This window comes from Clarias gariepinus, chromosome 5, assembly GCF_024256425.1.
Source record: "Clarias gariepinus isolate MV-2021 ecotype Netherlands chromosome 5, CGAR_prim_01v2, whole genome shotgun sequence".
Classification (NCBI taxonomy): domain Eukaryota; kingdom Metazoa; phylum Chordata; class Actinopteri; order Siluriformes; family Clariidae; genus Clarias; species Clarias gariepinus.
This window is the reverse complement of record NC_071104.1, coordinates 4,779,711-4,800,000: the sequence shown is the minus strand read 5'-3', so window position 1 is coordinate 4,800,000 and position 20,290 is coordinate 4,779,711. Positions and strand designations below refer to the sequence as shown.

General features: G+C 38.0%; 1 protein-coding gene and 2 non-coding genes across 3 annotated transcripts in view; 2 read left to right on the top strand and 1 right to left on the bottom strand.

Moving 5' to 3' along the window:
* The window catches only part of rubcnl (rubicon like autophagy enhancer), a 21,395-nt gene extending 2,794 nt beyond the window's left edge, over positions 1-18,601 (top strand). Inside the window, exons 2-13 of the mRNA XM_053496614.1 lie at positions 753-1,324; positions 1,500-1,555; positions 1,628-1,742; positions 2,708-2,762; positions 2,888-2,972; positions 3,557-3,699; positions 4,629-4,693; positions 6,763-7,001; positions 8,502-8,563; positions 10,273-10,426; positions 13,061-13,151; positions 17,071-18,601. Of these exons, the coding sequence (XP_053352589.1) occupies positions 754-1,324; positions 1,500-1,555; positions 1,628-1,742; positions 2,708-2,762; positions 2,888-2,972; positions 3,557-3,699; positions 4,629-4,693; positions 6,763-7,001; positions 8,502-8,563; positions 10,273-10,426; positions 13,061-13,151; positions 17,071-17,162 (1,728 nt within the window). The 5' untranslated portion in view covers position 753 and the 3' untranslated portion in view covers positions 17,163-18,601. The remainder of the gene's footprint in view (positions 1-752; positions 1,325-1,499; positions 1,556-1,627; positions 1,743-2,707; positions 2,763-2,887; positions 2,973-3,556; positions 3,700-4,628; positions 4,694-6,762; positions 7,002-8,501; positions 8,564-10,272; positions 10,427-13,060; positions 13,152-17,070) is intronic.
* trnas-uga (transfer RNA serine (anticodon UGA)) lies at positions 7,621-7,702 on the top strand. Its single transcript has one exon. It is a non-coding gene; the product is annotated as a tRNA-Ser (tRNA).
* trnas-uga (transfer RNA serine (anticodon UGA)) lies at positions 7,935-8,016 on the bottom strand. The gene has a single exon. It is a non-coding gene; the product is annotated as a tRNA-Ser (tRNA).
* Positions 18,602-20,290: the final 1,689 nt, after the last annotated feature.

The window sequence follows — 20,290 nt, the reverse complement described above, 5'->3', positions numbered from 1 at the left end:
CTATGTGGGTGTTCCATGTCATGGGTTTCGTTATACCTGGCAGTTCAAAGCTTTCAAAAGCAGGGTATCTAGAAGTTTATTTAATTAAACATTTTGTTAAAGTCAACCTTAAAATTTTTTTTAAAAAATCCACCAAAATGAGCATGTAGCATAATCTGCAGGGGATTGTTTGGATGTGGCATTGCATTGCCAGAAGAGGTCATTGAATTGCTGTGACAAGAAATAGGATAGATGGAACAGGGCATGACATGACGGGCATTGGAGGTACCTTGTTGACCTCCTAAAGGTGCTGGGACATGGAATCTACCAGTCTCATTGCTCTGATCAGGGAGCAGACCTGTAAGCAGAGGTGCACTGTTCTTTGTCTTGGGCAGTGCATTGAGCTGTCCTGTCTGCCTCATCCTGGACATTCTGGAGTGCTGGGCTGTTGGTCTTTTAACAAAGCACTGTGCAGAGATCTCCCATGGCAGCCTTATTGTTGGTCCCCCTTTATAATCCTTTATAATTTTATGAAAGACAATCAGGAAACTACTGCATAGCTATAAACGTAAGACTAGATTATTAGCATTAACGCATTCTAAATATGTATTTTTATGATTTTTTAATATATCTATTTAATTATGTGTAAAACTGTCATTTTATTTTCAGCTTCAATTGCCCCAGGCCTCCTATGGTTACATAAGAAGCTCTTCTGTCACTTCTGTCATTTCTTCTTACACTGTTCTTCTGTTTTTTTTATTTTATTTATTTAGAATGAGTCTTTCAGACTCTTTCCCTGATTCTAATGGCCGTGGTTCTGGCAATTTCATGATGCGAGTAAAAAATCAAATTGTGGAAGGTGACCAGGGAAAACAGAGGACCCTTCAACCTCTATTCGGAAACATCCACAAAGGACAAAACTACATTTCTAGGGAGACTGAAGATAAGGGTGGGTACTATCTACCCAGGAGCAGTCCCGTCATATCCCGCCGCAAAGAGATGAGAATAAAAAAGCCTTCAATAGCTTCACATAATAGAGTTTCCCATGAACACTCCGATGAAAACTTTCAAAAGGGGCAGGAATATTCTGCTTCAAAAATGCTCCAGAACTTTTTACAGGAAGAACAAACAATTCCTACTGCTTCAGTTCATAAGGTCTCTCAAGGTTTGCTTTTGGACACAGACTGTGCTCCAGCAGCTGTCCAGAACGAAAATAGTTCTGGCAAGCAAAGAAAAATCTCATGTGGATCTTCAGAGTCCCAATCGTCTTCATGTGAAGAGAGTGATCTCCTAAACTCTGCAGCCTCACAACTGAGAAAAGGCACCATAAGCTACTCAGACCCGGGTGAGCATTGGCTAATATTACGACACAATTAAATTTTTATAATAATAATAATTAGCTTCCTTTTATATCGCAACACTGTAAATTACTATAATGAGCTGTGGGTAAACATAAGGAAGTAAATAAGGAGCAAGCACATGTCCAGACTTTTTACACATTCTGTAATTTGATGTTGAAGGTACCAAAGAGTTGGTCTCCGGAGATTTCTACAGGAACAGTGTGGACCTCGACCTGGTAAGGTGTGTAAAGAGGAGGGATTCTAGTTTGTGTGGCTTTGATCCAACTAATATGTGTTTGTGTGTGTAGGAGAATGCTCACTTTGTAGTGGTGGACATGGTGCTGGAGGTCCTAGAGGCGGCGAAGTGGACTTTGTCCCAAAAACATTCAGACTCCTTTTCCTCAACCGACAGTGGCTACGAAGGTGAAGATCAGATCTGTACCTTACATTTATTAAAGTGTTGTACAAAATGTAGGGGTATGATGTGCCTGATAAGTTAATTTTATTGTACTCGAATGAAGATCGTGATTGTTTATAAATGTTAATGTAAAAGCTTGACACTAACCACTATAAAACTATAAATTCATAAATTGCTTTTAAAATCAAAAGCGTTACTAGAATCTTTACTATAAATTCAAATGTTAATTTGCAGTCAGAAATTCTCCTGAAAAACATAAATATAAATTGTAAAAATATAATTGTGAATTTTTTTTTTTTTGAAAATTGCTTAAAAATTTTAGGAAAATTAATTGATTAGATAATTATCGTCTTTTACTGTAGTTTTTATTAGTTTTTATTTTGCTTTATATTAGTATAATCTGTATCTATTTTTTTTATTTATATCAATTTTATCACCTTAGTTTTGTTTTTTATTGTGTTTTTGAGTATTGTTGGTTTCCCTTAGTGTACAGCAGTGTTTTTGCTGTTGTCTCAGCCAGGTCTTTTAGCTGGTTCAATAAAGGAAATGAAATCAGTGACCTCACAGTTATCATCATTGTAACTGTCACTGAAAACTTATAACCTCATTGTAACCTTGACCCTTTCATTACAATTAAATTTTATGAATTTTATTATCAACTTAAAAATGTCATTGAAATTTACAAAAGTTCATACATCTGTGAAGACTTTCCTTTATTATTATTATTATTATTATTATTATTATTATTATTATTATTTGCATTACTATCTTTTGTAAGCCTTAAATCCACTACTTGCAATCTCATTAGGTTTATCGTAAATTTCACAATAAATGCATGATGAAATGCGAGAATTCTTTTTGTTGCTAACATTTTAAACTCGCACTTTATAAAACACAGACCTTGTCAAGTACACTTGTAAATTTTAAATGTCATGTATTTGTTAACATTCCTTCATGTTTTTTTGGTCAGAACTCTGTGACCAAAGACTTTCTTCAAACAGAAGTTCAAAGACATCAGTCCACAGGTACCAATGAAATCATGATAAAAAAATAAAAAAATAAAAAATAAAATAAATAAATAAATAAATATATATATATATCCCATTTAGATATTTAGGTGTGTGTGTGTGTGTGTGTGTGTGTGTGTCAGATGTTCAGCAGAAATTCTCGCACAGAACTTGCTCATGGATCTCGGGAGGTGGTGGTGGATTTCCTCAGAAGAGCTCTTGGGAGAAGTGAGAAAGACAGACACACGTACACACGCTCCATCAACATTTCAGTTCTTTTTAGTTATTCCTGATTTTATATAAGTACATTTGTGTTTGTTTTATATGAATTGTATTTTTGTATTTACATATTGTATTGTAAAATTTTTTAGTTTTATTAATTTCCTGTACAGCATAAACAGGCGAATTCCAGAACAACCACACCCGCATCCTATTTATATGTCTTCCTTTGTGTTCATTCTGAAACTATTTATAGAGTGCAAGCAAATCTATTGTTTAGCCGTGCAAGAGGTCCTTGTGTAAACTTTAAATTTCTTGTTCACACGAAATTATGTTCTGAAGCTTGATATATAACTAGAGTAGTGTACACTATGCAGGTTCCACTTAATGACATCATACGCTTTATCATAACTAACCAGGCCCAGACCATGTGTTCAGTAGGAATGAATGTTATGCAACAAATAACAAGATTTTCAACTTTATCACTTATAAATTAGTAGTTGCTTTATAACATATACATTAAACACATTTCAGCACTGCTCTGGGACCACTAAAGCCCAGTTTGCTGACAAACAACTTTATTTTGCTTGCAGTTTCCCGTGGTTACCGTCTCCATGGCATCAGGAAGCGAAGCCAGCTTGAGTGACGAGATCCGCCAGAAAAGCCGAATGAGGGGGACGCTGATATGGTCTCCACCCGAATTTCAGATAATACACAGTGTGAATACGACACAGAGGTAATTCAGAAATCGCTGCATCTACAAATTAGTTATTTCATAATATTACCATGTACTGTACCATTGTGTGCATACAATCTAATTTTACATCTTTTTAGTCCATAACAAAGTGATGATTTTGGAGCAAAAATTTGATTTGTTACATATACATACACACTATGTGTAGTACGATGTGCAGTTAAAATGCGTACCGCGACTGTCCTTAAACTAGAACAGGGGTCTCCTCCAGTCCTGGAGGGCCATTGACCAGCACAGTTTGTAATTCACCAACACCTAAACACACCCACTGAACCTAGTAATTAACAGGTTAGTTAAATCAGCTGTGTTTAAGAAGAAGAATCACCAAACTGTGTTGGACACTGGCCCCTGAACTAGACAATAAAAAATTACCCCAAAAACTAAAATGACACTAGAAATGAAATGAGCCTTAAAAAACGAATATTTTTCACTCTGGGAATAAAGTTAAAATAAAATTATGGTAAAAATAAACATAAAAGGAAAGGAAAGTAAAATTTACAAAGGGAAGAAAAAAATAGCTAGGATTCAGCTTTATTGTACATCACTGCATTGTTTGAGTAGCATTTCTTTCCTTGTAATAGCTTACTCACTACAAGATTGTTTTTTAAATTGGTACACTCTAACATAAAAAACACTGTGATCAAATAATTAACTAACTAAATTCTACTCTTAGCATTTCTGGAGATTTTCAAGAGATCTGTTTTTTTTCTTTTTCTAAAAATGACAAATAATTACATCTACCAATGTACAGTAGATGTAGGTCAAGTTGCTATACATTAGGAAATAATTATTGTGAACATTGTTATATGTAAAGAATTAGATCCATTTTTTTTGTTTAAATTGTTCAGTTAGTTGTTTGGTTGTTTAGATTTGAGTGACTTTTCAGTTGACCGTTTTGCTTTCTTGCACAGGCGCAGTGATGTCGTTGCTTCTCAGCAGTTTCTTTGTGCAGGCTGTGGAACAGAAATCGAGCCACGTGAGTCCGTTTTGGTTGTATTGCATTGCTCTTATGTTAGATTAATGACAAAGATAAATATAATGATGTGATTTACAACATTTATTAGCCAAATGAGAGCATGTTTTTTATAACATGGCAAAAAAAAGTAATATTTTATTTCAGGAGCAAAATTTAATTAGGTTAGTTTAGGTTTGGTTACTTTATTTATACCTGCAGGTAAATTTGTTTTGCAGTAAAATGATTTGTAATAGTGACATTAATTTCTGATGTACAGTTTCCAAACAAAATACAACACAACAAAATAACAATAACATGATGCAAGTGTTTAAGCCTCCACCACTCAGGACATATCATAAATCTAACTATAAAAAATTCTTAAATATATAAAATAAACCCTAAATAAATGGATAAATAATCAAATACCTAAATAACTAATAATAGATATTACCCCTACATGTAAAAACACTAGGAACAAAAGACAACAACACTGTTCTTATATCACTTTGTTCTGCACTTTGGGACTAAAAACCTCTTTCCAGAGGAAAAAAAGCTGAAACTCATTGACACCAAAAAAAAAAAAAAAAAAAAGGACAAGACTAATTCGATAAAAGCACAATACAACATGATTATTATTGTTCTGTCCATATGAAAGTGTGATAATTTCCCTAAACAATACAAGCACTGTTGGTCCTTTTTACAGTTTTGTTCTAATAAAAGTCCCAAAGTATTTATAGAATTGTAGAATATTTAGTGGTCTGACCTTTAATTGAAGTGGCTTCGCTTGTGTGAGTTTTCCTCCTGAAATCAATGAGCATACCTTTAGTTTTTTATATATTAAGCTGAAGGTAAGACTTCTCACAGATTTATTCTTCTTTCATGTGATGTAGCTTACTTACATTTTTGTATAGATACACATCCTACATTTGAAAAAGGTGGATAATAAAGATAGATAATTGTAGTAATAAAGGTCTGTCATCAAAGTTATTGAATGTTATTTCAAACTTTGCACCTCAGGAAAGGTTTGCGCTCACTGGTCTCACTGAGATGGGGATGCATGCTCGGTGACATTTTAGATTTAGCTGTAGTTTAAATTCACTTCCTAAATTTTATCAGTCCAGAGATTAGCTGGAAATACCCACTGCAGCCAACAAAAACTGGACGTGTGGCAAGTGTGGTCATATCAGACATACACTGGGGTGGCACAGTGCCTGGTATTCCCAACTTCACCGCAATTAATCATCTGGTCTGTTAAGGTACTGGGGATTCACCATGACACAGAGGAGCATAATGTGCACAATTTCTGACTCAGAACATATTAACCATCTGATAAATTTGCAGAAGTTACAGGAATCTTCTGTTCCTCTTCTAAAATGAACAGAACTTGAAGTAGAACAAATTTATCAGACTATCAGAACTATGCCTTTGTCTACCTGAACTGGATCCACCTGTTCTGCCACTTGAAGGATCCACTTGAGGATCTACTTTAACTGCCACTTTACTGAGCCTGAGCCCCAATGATTGTGCCAATAGAGGAACAGTATACCCCTGTTGCATAGTCACCAGCATTCACTATTTTGGTGCAGTGCCAGCAAAACATCGCCACACTCAGGTGCTCAGGTTTATGTGTCTGAGGTTTGTATGCTAAAAGTTGATAGCACGTCTGGAAGCATGGCTTGTGCCAACCACAACCTGTTTGCTGGACCTCCGTACTGCGTCCAGTCCTATAAGTCTCACTAATAAGTCAGAAGCCTGCTAATCATAAAATGCATGCAAGCAGATGTGCAGGAAGTTCTCACCGTATGTGGCTCAGGCATCCCACTTTTCCAGCTGGTGTGGTTCATTGGTATGTTGTATCTTAAGATTATGATAGACAACAACAGCATGACACAGCATAATTTGTGCAAAATTACAAAATATGTTTTTGCTGTGCAACATTTAAAATATCAACCAAAATTGATATCACTTAAAGTGAGTCAAGACTCAATAAATTAATAATTTAAATTAAAGGACATTTCCTTTAATAGTATGCTTTTCAAATCGTTGTTGTTATTGTTACTTATCTGTCTATCGTTAAATTTGTCCTCTAGGATACATGAAGCGGTTGCGATACTGTGACTACCTGGGCAAGTACTTTTGTGATGGTTGCCATGGGGGTGGCGAAGCCATAATCCCAGCTCGTGTTTTGAACCACTGGGATTTTGGCCGATACCCAGTGTGCCAGTTTTCCAAACAGCTATTGGAGTCCATTTGGGAAAAGCCACTGTTTAAGGTCACCAATGTAGCCAAGAACCTGTACTCCCAGGCCAAGGAGCTGCAGAAATTCAGGGTAGGTTTTTTCTCCTTTAAAATTTCACATTACCACTTCCAATGAAACACTCGCAAGTAATTCTAATAGAGTTTTAACTGATTATAACCTATGACATAAACAAAAAATATATATGTATAAATAAGGCAAATAAAGGCATACATAATTTAAGTTTTTTTTTGTTGTTGTTTAAATACTGCTCATCTAGGTTGTATTTACTTGCTCATCTAGGTTGTACTCATTTTTTTACTCACAGTTGATCAATTTGTGTGATTGAGCTGAGCAGTCTATTTAAAATTTTGTGAGTAAAAGTATGTTTTTTTTTTAACTGTGAGTAAAAAAATGAGTAAAGACAAAGTATAACATACAAAAAATACTCAAGTCAAATACACATGCACAACACATACTTAAGTACGAGAAGTCGTTGCTGTGTAACTAAACCTTTTGTTCTCCTGTAAATGGTTTCAGACTTTTAAAAAGCTGTCAATCAAAATGTACTTGTCAGGCTCGCGCCCTGTCTTTGAAGGCCTGATTATAGCTCTACCCCAGAGTACACCCCAGTACAAATACACCATATAAATAAAGACAAAGAACATTCACGTGTTCTGCATTTTGACAATGCCACATTGCAGCCAACATAGCTGCGATGGCCGAGTGGTTAAGGCGTTGGACTTGAAATCCAATGGGGTTTCCCCGCACAGGTTCGAACCCTGCTCGCAGCGAGTAGAGAAAATTTTGTGTGTTAAGTAGGCTATGGGACCAAGGAGGGTTCTGGTCTCAGAATGGTGGTGTGATTTTAAATAACCTAATAACGTTTTTTTTTATTTTTATAGCCACCACTAACCCTATAAAAATGCTCTGTCAGATGTGGGATTCGAACTCACATCTGTTCTGTTAGGAGATCAGAATCCTCCTTTCAGCAGGGGGAAAGGATTAAACCTAAAACTCCACTGTCGCTACAAGCAGGGTTTGAACCTGCACAGTGAAGCCCCATTGGATTTCAAGTCCAACACCTTAACCACTCAGCCATCATAACTCCACAATTCATGTAAGGATGTGGTTTAAGCCCCTGCGCCGCCAAAGGTGCCACTGTTAAGCTCCTGACTAGGCCCTTAGCCCTATCTGCTTCAGGAGTGCTGTATCCTAGTGGTCTCTGTTCACTTGAAATTTTAATGCAGTTCACCTCTGTTTTTTTCTTTTTTGTGTTTCTAGTTTTGTTTCTAGTCCTGTATATCATCGCTTTGCAAATTCCACTTGCATATGACCCAGTTTTCATATAGGATTAGCCACAACCATGGACGATTTAGTGGCCTGACATTCTGGCCAAAACATGACGGCAGATAACATAAAGAGCCAGCAATATTTGTCAAACTTGACTGTTTTTTTTAATTTCTGACAAGAAATTTTATGATTTCATTATTTTCTCTTTTATTTTAGTTCCTGTTAACAGACAAATTACACCAGTATTTAATAAAGCTCTAAGCATTCTTCTTGTTTTATGCTTGCATTCTTCTCTTACAGGAGATCCAGGAGCAGCTGATCTCAATTAAGAAACTTTTAAGAACATGCAGACTATCTGAAGGGTAATGTCCATTTGATTAAATATGAAAAAAAAAGGTTCACAGAAATTAGTCAATCATTACTCACTCATCGTCCTTACTGCTTTATCCTGTATTCAGGGTCGCAGGGGGCCTGAAGGCTTAGGGCACAAGGCAGGGTACACCTTGGACAGGAGAAGGGTGCCAATCTATCACATACACACACTACAGGCAATTAGGGAACATGTGAACGTTGGCATGTCTTTGGGGGGAAACCCACAAGCAAAGGGAGAACACACGGAAGCAGGAATTGAACCCTCAACCCTGCTAACTACTAAGCCACCATCAATCCTTTTCTATCTGAAAATTTTGAAAAAGTCAGGTTTAAGCTGCTCAGCTTCTAATTGTTTGGTTAGGGCATCCTCTGATCTTGGTTATCTTCTGTACAACAGTCCATATACTGCAAAGTCTTTTGCATTTCCAGATGCAATATTTAAGTTCCTCATTTGTTTGTTTTTTTACATGCATTTTGGCTTTGATTTGTAGAGCAGCATAAACAGTAAAAATTTTTTTTTCCAATTTTCTCCCCAATATTAGTCGTAGCCAATTCCTCCCCGACTCTAGGGGGCTCCCACATTAAGGCTACTACCACTCAGACGGGAGGGCGAAGACTATCCCGTGTTTCCTCTAAACCGCGTGACATTAGCCGACTGCATCTTTTCGAACTGCTTGCTCACGCACCATAAGGGGCGGAGAAACACACTCGGAGAAAAGCGCTAGCCGCTCCTTCCGCGTGCGCGAGCTCACAGATTGGCTGTAGAGCCGTGATTAATGTGGGAGCGCCCCTCCCCTCTGAGAGAGCTCGGCCAATCAGGTCTCTCTAGACCTCCGGCTGTGAGAGGTAACAGCATCACCCGGGGTTCGAACCAGCGATCCACAACAGTTACACATTTACCCAACTCTGGCTTTTGCACCACATAAAACTTACACTCAAAGATCTGCTAAGTAAGATTAGGCTTCCACTGGAGCTGTTAAACTATATTTAGACAGATTGGTTTTTGTACACCTGGCACTAAACGGAAAGATCTAACAATAACGACATTTTGACTGTCTTGCATAGAAGTTGTGGTTTTCATAGTAAATCAAACTATTTGTTTAAACAATTACTTTCTTAACTTTCTTGTGTCATGACTCAATGCCTGCTGGGTAGGTTCTGTTCCTACAGTCTCATGTAACGTAGTAAACTTCAAATAAAACTATATCTCTTATAATGGTGATAAGGACAAAATGTCAAGGTGTGATTTTCCCTTTTTGCCATAGTGGTGTATGGTTTAGCAATACCTCTGTGCTGGCTCTGTCTCTTCTCCAGGCTCAGATGATGTTACTCTTCCTGATATGTTGTTATGTCATTCTCACTTATCCAGCTCTGCGGCTTTTTTATGTTTATTCCAGTCTTATCTCTATGTCCCTGGCCTTGTTCTCCACGCTGCTATCAAAACATTTTGTGTGTTTTCAGTTTCCTGTTCCAAGTCTTTTAGTTTCAACCATTTGTGATAGTCTGTCCTAATTCTAGTCTCTAGGCTCTAGTATATTTCTGTTTATGTTGTTTTGTTCAGTTTTTCTTGTCTCTCATGTCGACCTGCAATCTGTATCTTGCTACAGATTGATGATTTCTAGAACAGCCTTAAATAAAGCAAGGACAACCCCCTGCGTCTGACTCTCATGCGACTTTTTTTTTTTTTTTACACATGCAGGGTCCTAGCCGAGTTCCAGGAGCTTCCATCCCACCTGACTGAAGCGCTCCACCTTTTCGCCATGGATGACCTCATTAAGATCAGAAGGGGTCAACTTCTTCCCACAGGAAAGGCAGTGATGCGATCTGCGACAAACCACGTGGAGGCGTGTCTGGTGTGTAACACACTCAAGATGGAAATTTACTAGTTGATGGTATAAACTCAGTTGTGACATGTGGTGGGCTGAGACAAGATTTAAGTGTTTGTACACAGCCCGGTGTTTATTAGGGTAATTCCACAAATGTGTGTGATGTCTCCAGGTGGGGGGTTAATTCACAGGCAGACAGTATGGGCAAGGCAAGGCGAGTTTATTTGTATTTCATTTCATACACAATTGTAATTTAAAGTGCTTTACATAAAAAAGAAGAAAAAGAAAATTATAGCACTCAAACTTTTAAAAATTATTTAAATTTGATTTAAAATATAAATAAAAACTAAACAGATAAGTTTTAAGTCTAGATCTATATGCGACTAATGTTTTAGCACATCTGATCTCTTCTGGTAGCTGGTTCCAACTGCGGGCAGCATAATGGCTAAAAGTAGACTTCCCTTGATTTGTGTGAACCCTTGGTATTTCTAACTGACTCGAACCTAATGATCTGAGTGGTCTGTTAGGTTTATATTCAGTGAGCATATCTGCAATGTATTTAGGTTCTACGCCATTGAGTGATTTATAAACGAGTAAAAGTACTTTAAAATCTATCCGAAATGTTAGAGGAAGCCAGTGTCAGGACCTGAGGACTGGTGTGATGTGCTCAGACTTTCTGGTTCTAGTCAGAATCCTGGCAGCAGCGTTCTGGATGAGCTGCAGCTGTCTAATGGTCTTCTTGGGAAGGCCGGTGAGGAGACCATTACAGTAATCCACCCTGCTGGTGATAAAGGCATGGACAAGTTTCTCCAAGTCTTAATTGGAAACAAAACAAAACAAAATTCTTGCAATGTTTTTAAGATGATAGTATGCTGATTTAGTTACTGCTTTGACATGACTACTGAAACTAAGGTCTGTCTCCAGAATTACCTCAAGATTATTGACTTGATTTTTAGTTGTTTGACCTTTAGAGTGAAGGTATGCATTCACCTTCAGAGCTTCATTTTTGTTCCCAAATGCAATGACCTCAGTTTTCTCCTTGTTTACCTGAAGAATATTTTGAAGAAAATTTTACCACCTCCAACTGTTAATTTCATCAATACATTGGCAGAGGGAGTCAACGGGGCTGTAGTCATTTGGAGATAAGGCTAGGTAAATCTGGGTATCATCAGCATAGCTGTGATAGGCAATTTGGTTCTTTCTCATTATTTGACTTAGTTGGAGCACATCCATTTTGATGTATATGCTCCTATATAATTACATCATAACCTCTCCCTTCTAAGTATGACCTGAACCATTTTAGCACCATCACAGAAAGCCAAACACAGTTTCCCAGTCTTTCTATTAGTATGTTATGATTGACAGTGTCGAATGCAGCACTAAGATCTAGCAGATATTTTGCCAGAATCAGAATTTAAGCGAATGTCATTTATTATCTTTATGAGCGCTGGCTCTGTACTATGAAGCTCTCGGAAACCAGATTGTCCAGGTATTCATTTGAGTTTAAGTGGTTGTTCAGCTGATTAAAAACAACCTTTTCAATAATCTTAGCTATAAAAGGAAGATTTGATAGTGGTCTGTAGTTATTTAATATCGAATTATCAAGATTGCTCTTTTTCAGAAGTGGCTTTACAGCTGCGGTTTTCAGAGAGTCCGGAAAAGTCCCAGAAAGAAGTGAGGTGTTCACCACTTATAAAAGATCTGATTCTAAACAGTTAAACACACTTTTGAGAAAAGGTTGAAACCAGGAAGAATAATTGAGAACATAAATGTAAAAAAATAAGGAACAAGATAAAAATGGCTCACCAAGTTTCAAAACCAAATTTTAAAGTTGCTCTTTACCTGAGTTCTCGGTTTTTTATGCCACTAGTCACTAGTTTTACACAAGAAGCATGATTAACCTGGGGTATTAATAGGGACTTCCTATCCCACTGGGGACTGCCTCAGATAGCGGTCCTCTGTATTTAATCTGAATTAAGTCTTCAGCTCTTCAATAAGCATCCCACTGTAACGAGCACTGTTGATTGTTGAACCTTTTTCCTGATATAGTTCCAATACCTCTGGCACTTGAGAATCCCAGAAAACTGTAAGCGTAGATGAATTTTTCAGCTGATGGTTGACTTTTGAACTTTTCCTCGGTCAGCAGTTGAGGATGTTTCCATTCCATACTCTGCCTTTTATCTTTTAGGCTCGTAGTGATGAATCCGTGTCTAGTCTCCAGTAATGATTCTCCTTATGAAACTTTTACCTTTGTTAGAGTATCGCTCTACATTTTGTTTACAAATATCCAAACACTTCTGTTTATGCTTTTCTGTGAGTTGTTTCGGCACCAGATACACCAAAATAATTAATCACAAATCACTGCATGCTGTTTTTTTTTAAAGTGCAAATCACAAGTAGGGCGTCCATTTTCGCAGTTTTGCATCGCAGTTAAAAATGTACCGATGTAACACGTTCACACCTGCACAGCAGTGACTGAGGAGCAGTCATGTAACTGGAGAGCAGATCATTTTTGAATCATGTTTGTATATACTAATTATACTTATCATGAAGGTAAAATTGTATTTTTTTAAGATTTTGCCTTGAACATTTGCTCATGCTATGCACTTTTATGAACTACTCTCTCTCTCTGCCTCTCTCTCTCTCTTTTTCATTCTCTAGCTGTGCCAGGCCAGAGGCTTTATCTGTGAGTTCTGTCGTGGAAAGGACGTGCTCTTCCCATTCCAAACAGACATCTGCACACGCTGCCAAGGTGACACTCTAAGCCCAGTGATATCACATCCCTATACACAATGTGCCAACTAAACACAAACTGCACCTGGCACTAAACAGAACGATTTAAGAAAGTGGGAATTTTAACAATCATGTGAAGTAAATCAAATGATTTTAATAAACAAAGGTATCCCTATTTTTCATCATGAAACTTTTTTTTTTTTTCATTTTGTGTCATGACTCAATGCCTTTTGCGTAGATTCTGCTCCTACAGTCTTATGTAACGTACTGAACTTCAGATAAAAGTAAATTTCTTATGAAGGAGATAAGGACATAATGTTTTTGTGAAACTGTGATTCTAAGTGAAATACTAATTTAAAATAAGTTGGAGTTTTCCTTGTTTACACAAATTTCCTAGGCAAGTATTGATTGCAAAGTTTGTGACTGTGCGTCACATTTTTCTATGAAAGGTTAAATTACATTAGCATGCTTTTATTTGCATTCATTACACTTGTCCGCTGGTTGTTCCTGTTGTCTCTGACTTAGTTATAGAGCCACCATTCTACTTCCTCGTGTTGTGGACTGTAAGTGTATTCAGTTTCAAGAACTAGTGGATGCTATATATATATATATAGTGGCTTGCAAAAGTATTGGGCCCCTATGAACTTTTCCACATTTTGTCACATTACAGCCACAAACATGAATCAATTTCCAGTGTGCGTAATTATTCAGCCCCCTGAGTCAATACTTTGTAGAACCACCTTTTGCTGCAATTACAGCTGCCAGTTTTTAGGGTATGTCACTACCAGCTTTGCACATCTAGAGACTGAAATTCTTGCCCATCCTTCTTTGCCAAACAGCTCCAGCTCAGTCAGATTAGATGGACAGCGTTTGTGAACAGAAGTTTTCAGATCTTGCCACATTGGATTTAGATCTGGACTTTGACTGGGCCATACTAACACATGGATATGTTTTGTTTTAAACCATTCCATTGTTGCCCTGGCTTTATGTTTAGGGTCATTGTCCTGCTGAAAGGTGAACCTCCGCCCCAGTCTCAAGTCTTTTTCAGACTCCAAGAGGTTTTCTTCCAAGATTGCCCTGTATTTGGTTCCATCCATCTTTCCATCAACTCTGACCAGCTTCCCTGTCCCTGCTGAAGAGAAGCACCCCAGAGCATGATGCTGCCCCCACCATATTTGACAGTGGGGATGGTGTATTCAGAGTGATGTGCAGTGTTAGTTTTCCGCCACACATAGTGTTTTGCATTTTGGCCAAAAAGTTCCATTTTGCTCTTATCTGACCAGAGCACCTTCTTCCACATGTTTGCTGTGTCCCCCACATGGCTTGTGGCAAACTGCAAATGGGACTTCTTATGGTTTTCTGTTAACGATGGCTTTCTTCTTGCCACTCTTCCATAAAGGCCAACTTTGTGCAGTGCACGACTAATAGTTGTCCTATGGACAGATTCCCCCACCTGAGCTGTAGATCTCTGCCGCTCATCCAGAGTCACCATGGGCCTCTTGGCTGCATTTTTGATCAGCGCTCTCCTTGTTCGGCCTGTGAGTTTAGGTGGACGGACTTGTCTTGGTAGGTTTACAGTTGTGCCATACTCCTTCCATTTCTGAATGATCGCTTGAACAGTGCTCTGTGGAATGTTCAAGGTTTTGGAAATCTTCTTGTAGCCTAAGCCTGCATTAAATTTCTCAATAACTTTATCCCTGACCTGCCTGGTGTGTTCTTTGAACTTTATGGTGTTGTTGCTCCCAATATTTTCTTAGACAACCTCTAAGGCCGTCACAGAGCAGCTGTATTTGTACTGACATTAGATTACACACAGGTGCACTCTATTTAGTCATTAGCACTCATCAGGCAATGTCTATGGGCAACTGACTGCACTCAGACCAAAGGGGGCTGAATAGTTACGCACACCCGACTTTGCAGTTATTTATTTGTAAAAAATGTTTGGAATCATGTTTGATTTTCGTTCCACTTCTCACGTGTACACCACTTTGTATTGGTCTTTCACGTGGAATTCCAATGTTTCCATGTTTGTGGCTGTAATGTAACGAGGAATGTCTGTAATGTGGAAAAGTTTAAGGGGGCCGAATACTTTTGCAAGCCACTGTATAAAAATATATATATATTGATAAAATTATTGCTTGTAACACATTCTGTACATGTGACAGTGCACTCCCTGGATATAGTGCCTACAGTGCATGCTGATCCCCTGTTCCGTGAGGAATGATGACTGTTCACAATTTTCATATTGCTCCCTTTTGGGCATGATAGCCACTCAACAGTGATGCTGATCCTTATTAAGGGCTTCTACTACAGTGGAACCTTGGATTACGAGCATAATTCGTTCCGGAAGCGGGCTTGTATTTCGTAAACAAAATCAAAATTCCCCATAAGCTTGCTCACACACCATAGAGTGCCATGTAATATCAATTCTTTCACACTGAGTGACCTTGTGATCTCTAGATGATAGGACGAGCTCGTTTTCTCTGCACCACTAGGATGACTGTTTCAGTGATGATTAATAGAAAGAAACCAGTACCATTACCCAATGAGCCGGCATGTCATTAGAAAAAAGGAGACCCTTTAGACCTGTAAATTGAGAGCTGCCTCTAGATACTGGGTTTACCATAGAATGCTTTCATCTACATAAACATAAAGATGGATACGTTTGTTAGTGTGTCATGGTGCCAATTGCTTTAAAAGTCCAAATTATGACATATTTGAATTGCTTACTAATACGTATTTGCAGGTCATAATAGTCCCATAAAAAACTCTGTTGTAAGTGAAAGACACTTTACACCACAGATGCTTGATGTGGATTCTGAAAATCCCTTAAAACACATGGGACATGACTTGTGTGTAGCCCGATTGCATGTGCACACGCTTGAGTGTGTCTAGTGCATCTTAATTATGCTGGATTCGGTACCGAGAGCCAGACCCGTAATTGTGGGGGTCTGCTGTGCCCCAGTCTCTAACATAGTAGCTTAGTGGGCCAGGGGTAGCTCAGTGGATAAGGCATTGGACTACGGTTCGGAAGGTCCCAGGTTCAAACCCCACAACCACCAAGTTGCCACTGTTGGGCCCTTGAGCAAGGCCCTTAACCCTCAACTGCTCAGATGTGTAATGAGATAAAAATGTAAGTCGCTCTGGATAAGAGTGTCTGCCAAATGCCTAAATGTAAATAGTAGGCCTGGTCTGTAGAGTAGCTGGTATTAGCATATAAACAATATACAATAAGTATGTGCTTTATGCAAGTGAGGTATTAACCTTACACTTCTGGTAGCCCTTCCTCCATTCTATAGAAGAGTGTGTGCAATCATAATGACAACATTGCCAGAAATAGTCTTTCAGCTGTCATAAATACAGTGCACAAGGCATTAGAGGAAATAATGCTGTGAATTGCAGCCCTTTTTTGTTGGTTTTGTATTTAGGATTGCAAAAGCAGAAGTTCTCTCAGAGGAAGTGTGTTTTGATTCTGTTTCCTTTTTAGATCAAACAACAAGACAAGAGAAAAAAGTAAAAGAAACAGTCCTGTACGTCTGTATTTGTTTTTTTTTTAAGTTTGTATAATTTGATGGCCTATAGTTGATATTTTTAGGTTTTCCACCTCCACAGGAGGACACATTGAAGAACAGGCAGTCATTACACAAAATATCATTTTGGCTAAAACCAGTTTAGAGACCAGGATCCCCCTTTTATTTATTTATTATATTATTAATTTATATTTATTATATTATTTTTTGTGATTATGCGTGATTTTCATTTATTTCATTACACATCTGAGCAGTTGATGCTTTAGGGCATTGCTCAATGGCCTGGTGGTGCTGGGGTTTGAACTTGGGAGCTTCTAGGCAGTAGTCCAATATCTTCTTCAGATGTATTTTTTAAATGTGGAGAAACTCATTCTTTCTCTCTCTCTCTCTCTCTCTCTCTCTCTCTAGAGTGCAGAGCTTGTTTCCACACTTCCTGTTTCCTAGATGAAGAGTGTCCTAAATGCACCCGTATTGAAAACAGAAGAGCGGCCAGAAGATGAATTTAGGAAACTGTAGTCACAATAATAATAAAGTCATGTAATGTCTCTCCTTCACTTCTAAATAAGCAGCAAAAAAACTTACAGAAATTTATCCTTTTGACCAGTACTGGATGCTATTTTCTTCTCTTAATAACTTGAGGAAATCTCACAAAACTACTGGTCTTTTAATGACTGAATACTGTGTATTTGTAAAAACAAACAAACAAACAAAAAAAAAAATCAATGCCATGCATTAAAATGGTCTAGAATGCTTCATGTTGGCTTTAACCCATCCCCCTTCTTTAGGTCTGTAATGTATGTATGTCTCTGTAGATAAATACTTGTCAGGAAAAGTATACATTGACAATATACCGAATACTAATATAAACAGAGCCCTAACATTAAAAACAGCTGTTTATTATTGTGTTTTTGTGCTGAAGTAGCTCTTCTGTGTGATCAGACCTGATGGGATAGCCTTCTCTCCCTACTCACATTAATGCCCCTGTATAAGCACTACATGCTAACCACAGAGGGGATGGTGTGTTGTGGTAGGAAGAAGCAGGAGGACTTAAGCGAAATCAGACCTCACAGACACAAATCCTCCTTTTTTGCAAATATAAAGTTTCTTTTGCTCTTTTTAAATACAATGTGCTGTTTTTGAACCTAAAGTGTCTCTCTTTTCAAGTATAATTTTTCTCTTTCCTTGTATCGGAGTGGAATCATCTGATTCGCCTGTTATTCACATAGCTATGGCAGTTTTGATTAACAAACGAAGTTGTAACAACCTACACTCCCGCCTGCCCGGAGATCTGTAGCGTTACAGTCAAACTCACTCAGATCCTTATGCTTGCACAGTGTAGTAAGATAATCAGTGTTATCCGTATATCTGCACCCTGTTATACTCTCATTACATACATGTGTAAGGCCCTGCAAAATAAACAATCCCCTCCCATCGTGTCAAAGCGACTGTCTGTAGATATGATCTGAGAGCGTGAAGCGTAATTATCCTTCAGGACAAGAAAAAACAAAAAAGTCTAGTAAACCAATATTTTTACAGGTTTATGTCAGCAATGAGACAGGTTAAGTTGCAGTGCCCATCTCTCTGGTTGGCTAATCAAGCTATAGAGTCTTACTAGATAATTTACACTGACATTGTGATTGACAAAAGTTAGGGTGAAGCACAACTAATTATTACGTCTCCCAAACGCCGACTGGCAACGATCGCATTATTCAAGCTCACAAGAGTTTGCAGACACAGAATAATAAAAAAAAAAAATAGAATGCTGGTCATGCATCAAAAAAAGAAATCACTGTTATCAGGTTGTAATGTTAAGGGTCCTTAGTAAAAATGTCCAGGTTGGAGAGTGATCACAAATTTTATCAATGAATGTTATTAATATATCATTTGTTTATTGCATATTGTTTATTTATTGCTATTTCAATAAATATTGTTTATTTATACCCCATTTTGCACTGTACTGGTCTGTTTATTCATGAATGGATGGAGAAAAGCTGTTTTACAGGAGGGAGGATTCGGAGTGGGAGTGCTGAGGCGACAGGTGTTACTGTGCAGGTGTTATTTTGCTTTGTTAAGGTCCGGCGTAACCAAATTTACTACACCTGGTTGGTATAGAAAACCAGGTGTCTATAGTGGGAAGCATTTTAGGAACATTTTAGAGAATGTTTAAGGATAATTAGTACAGGTTGGCAGAACTGATCATTTAAAGATTTGTATTGATTTTTTCATTTTTCATCTAAATCCTCACCAGTTCCAGAGTGCAGCAACTAAACAAAATTACCATTAGTTTACTGCTACTTCTCTTTAAATAACCATAAAGCCCATTCATGACAAAATGTGTTATTCATATAAATCATGCATCTCAAATAAACTTTCCCTGTGTATTATTGTGGCTGAGAAGATTAGGAAACAAATTTAATAGAAAAAAGTCTGAGGAGTTGATTGCCAGATTCAACTGGGAGATGAGATGTTGCAATGTAAAGACAGTAAGGCCTGGTGAATTTTATTCCAATCATGTCCAGTGCAAACTGTAGTCTGACCACCAAGAATACATACAGTTCTTCATGAAAGTGATCACTAGCAAGTAGACATTCCTTGAGGAAGCTCATTACATTTTGGTGCTCTGCATGCACTGAAAATAGGAAATGTTTAGGGACTCAAACACAAGTCATGGCCTCTGTGTTACATTCTACAACATGCACGTTTAGCAAGGATGCGATCTAGCTGTGGATCAGTTCCTGGAGTATCGCTCCTCATAGCGGCTCCACATGATGGGGTGCCGAACTTTTTTCACATGAGAGTCAAGGTCAGTTTAGTAGAGGATTTTGCAGTTAGAAGTGTTCTCAATGTGTTGTGACAAGCCAAATGCATCACATCTCTCCGTAATGTGGTCAGGACAAAGGGGATATTTCCTGTGCAAGACAGCAGGTGGCATGAGTGTTTTAAATGTGCACAAGGGATTTTTTGGCTAGCTGAAGCCAGGAAACAGGATGTGGGCACTCTGTTACTGCAAGTGAAGTCACTGTATCAGTAATGAATGAGAGTTGTGCATTTCTTAATGCATAACTCTCATTTATTACTGCTACAACTACTTCAATTTCTTTGCTTTAACACAGTTCTTACGCTATAGTACCCAACAAAGCTATGTAGGATACTGTAGTGTAAGCAGTATTGAAGCAGAGACATAAAATTTAAGACCTCAAGCACAAGTATGGTGATGAGACCCTTAGCCGCAGCATAACATTTGAATGTTTTAAAGGATGCCATAAGTGCGTGAATGAGTGGCTCGGAGCCCACTGTTGTCGTCCCCATAAATGTCCAGAGAGTGAAATCCCTAAAACTCAACGGATAATTTGTTGACTTTTGGAAGGGACACATCTGTCTGCAGGATCTGTACACACAATCATTTAAGAACACCACTTGCACATTACCAGAACTTGGCTTGGAGTTATTTTAACATTTCTTCATTTGAAAAATTTATATAAAAATCAGTTCATTTTAAAACTGCCAAAAATAAAGTTAATTACATTTGGCATCCAGAGCGACTTACTTTTTCTTTATCTCACTACACATCTGAGAAGTTGAGGATTAAGGGCCCAACAGTGGCAACTTGGTGGTTGCGGGGTTTGAA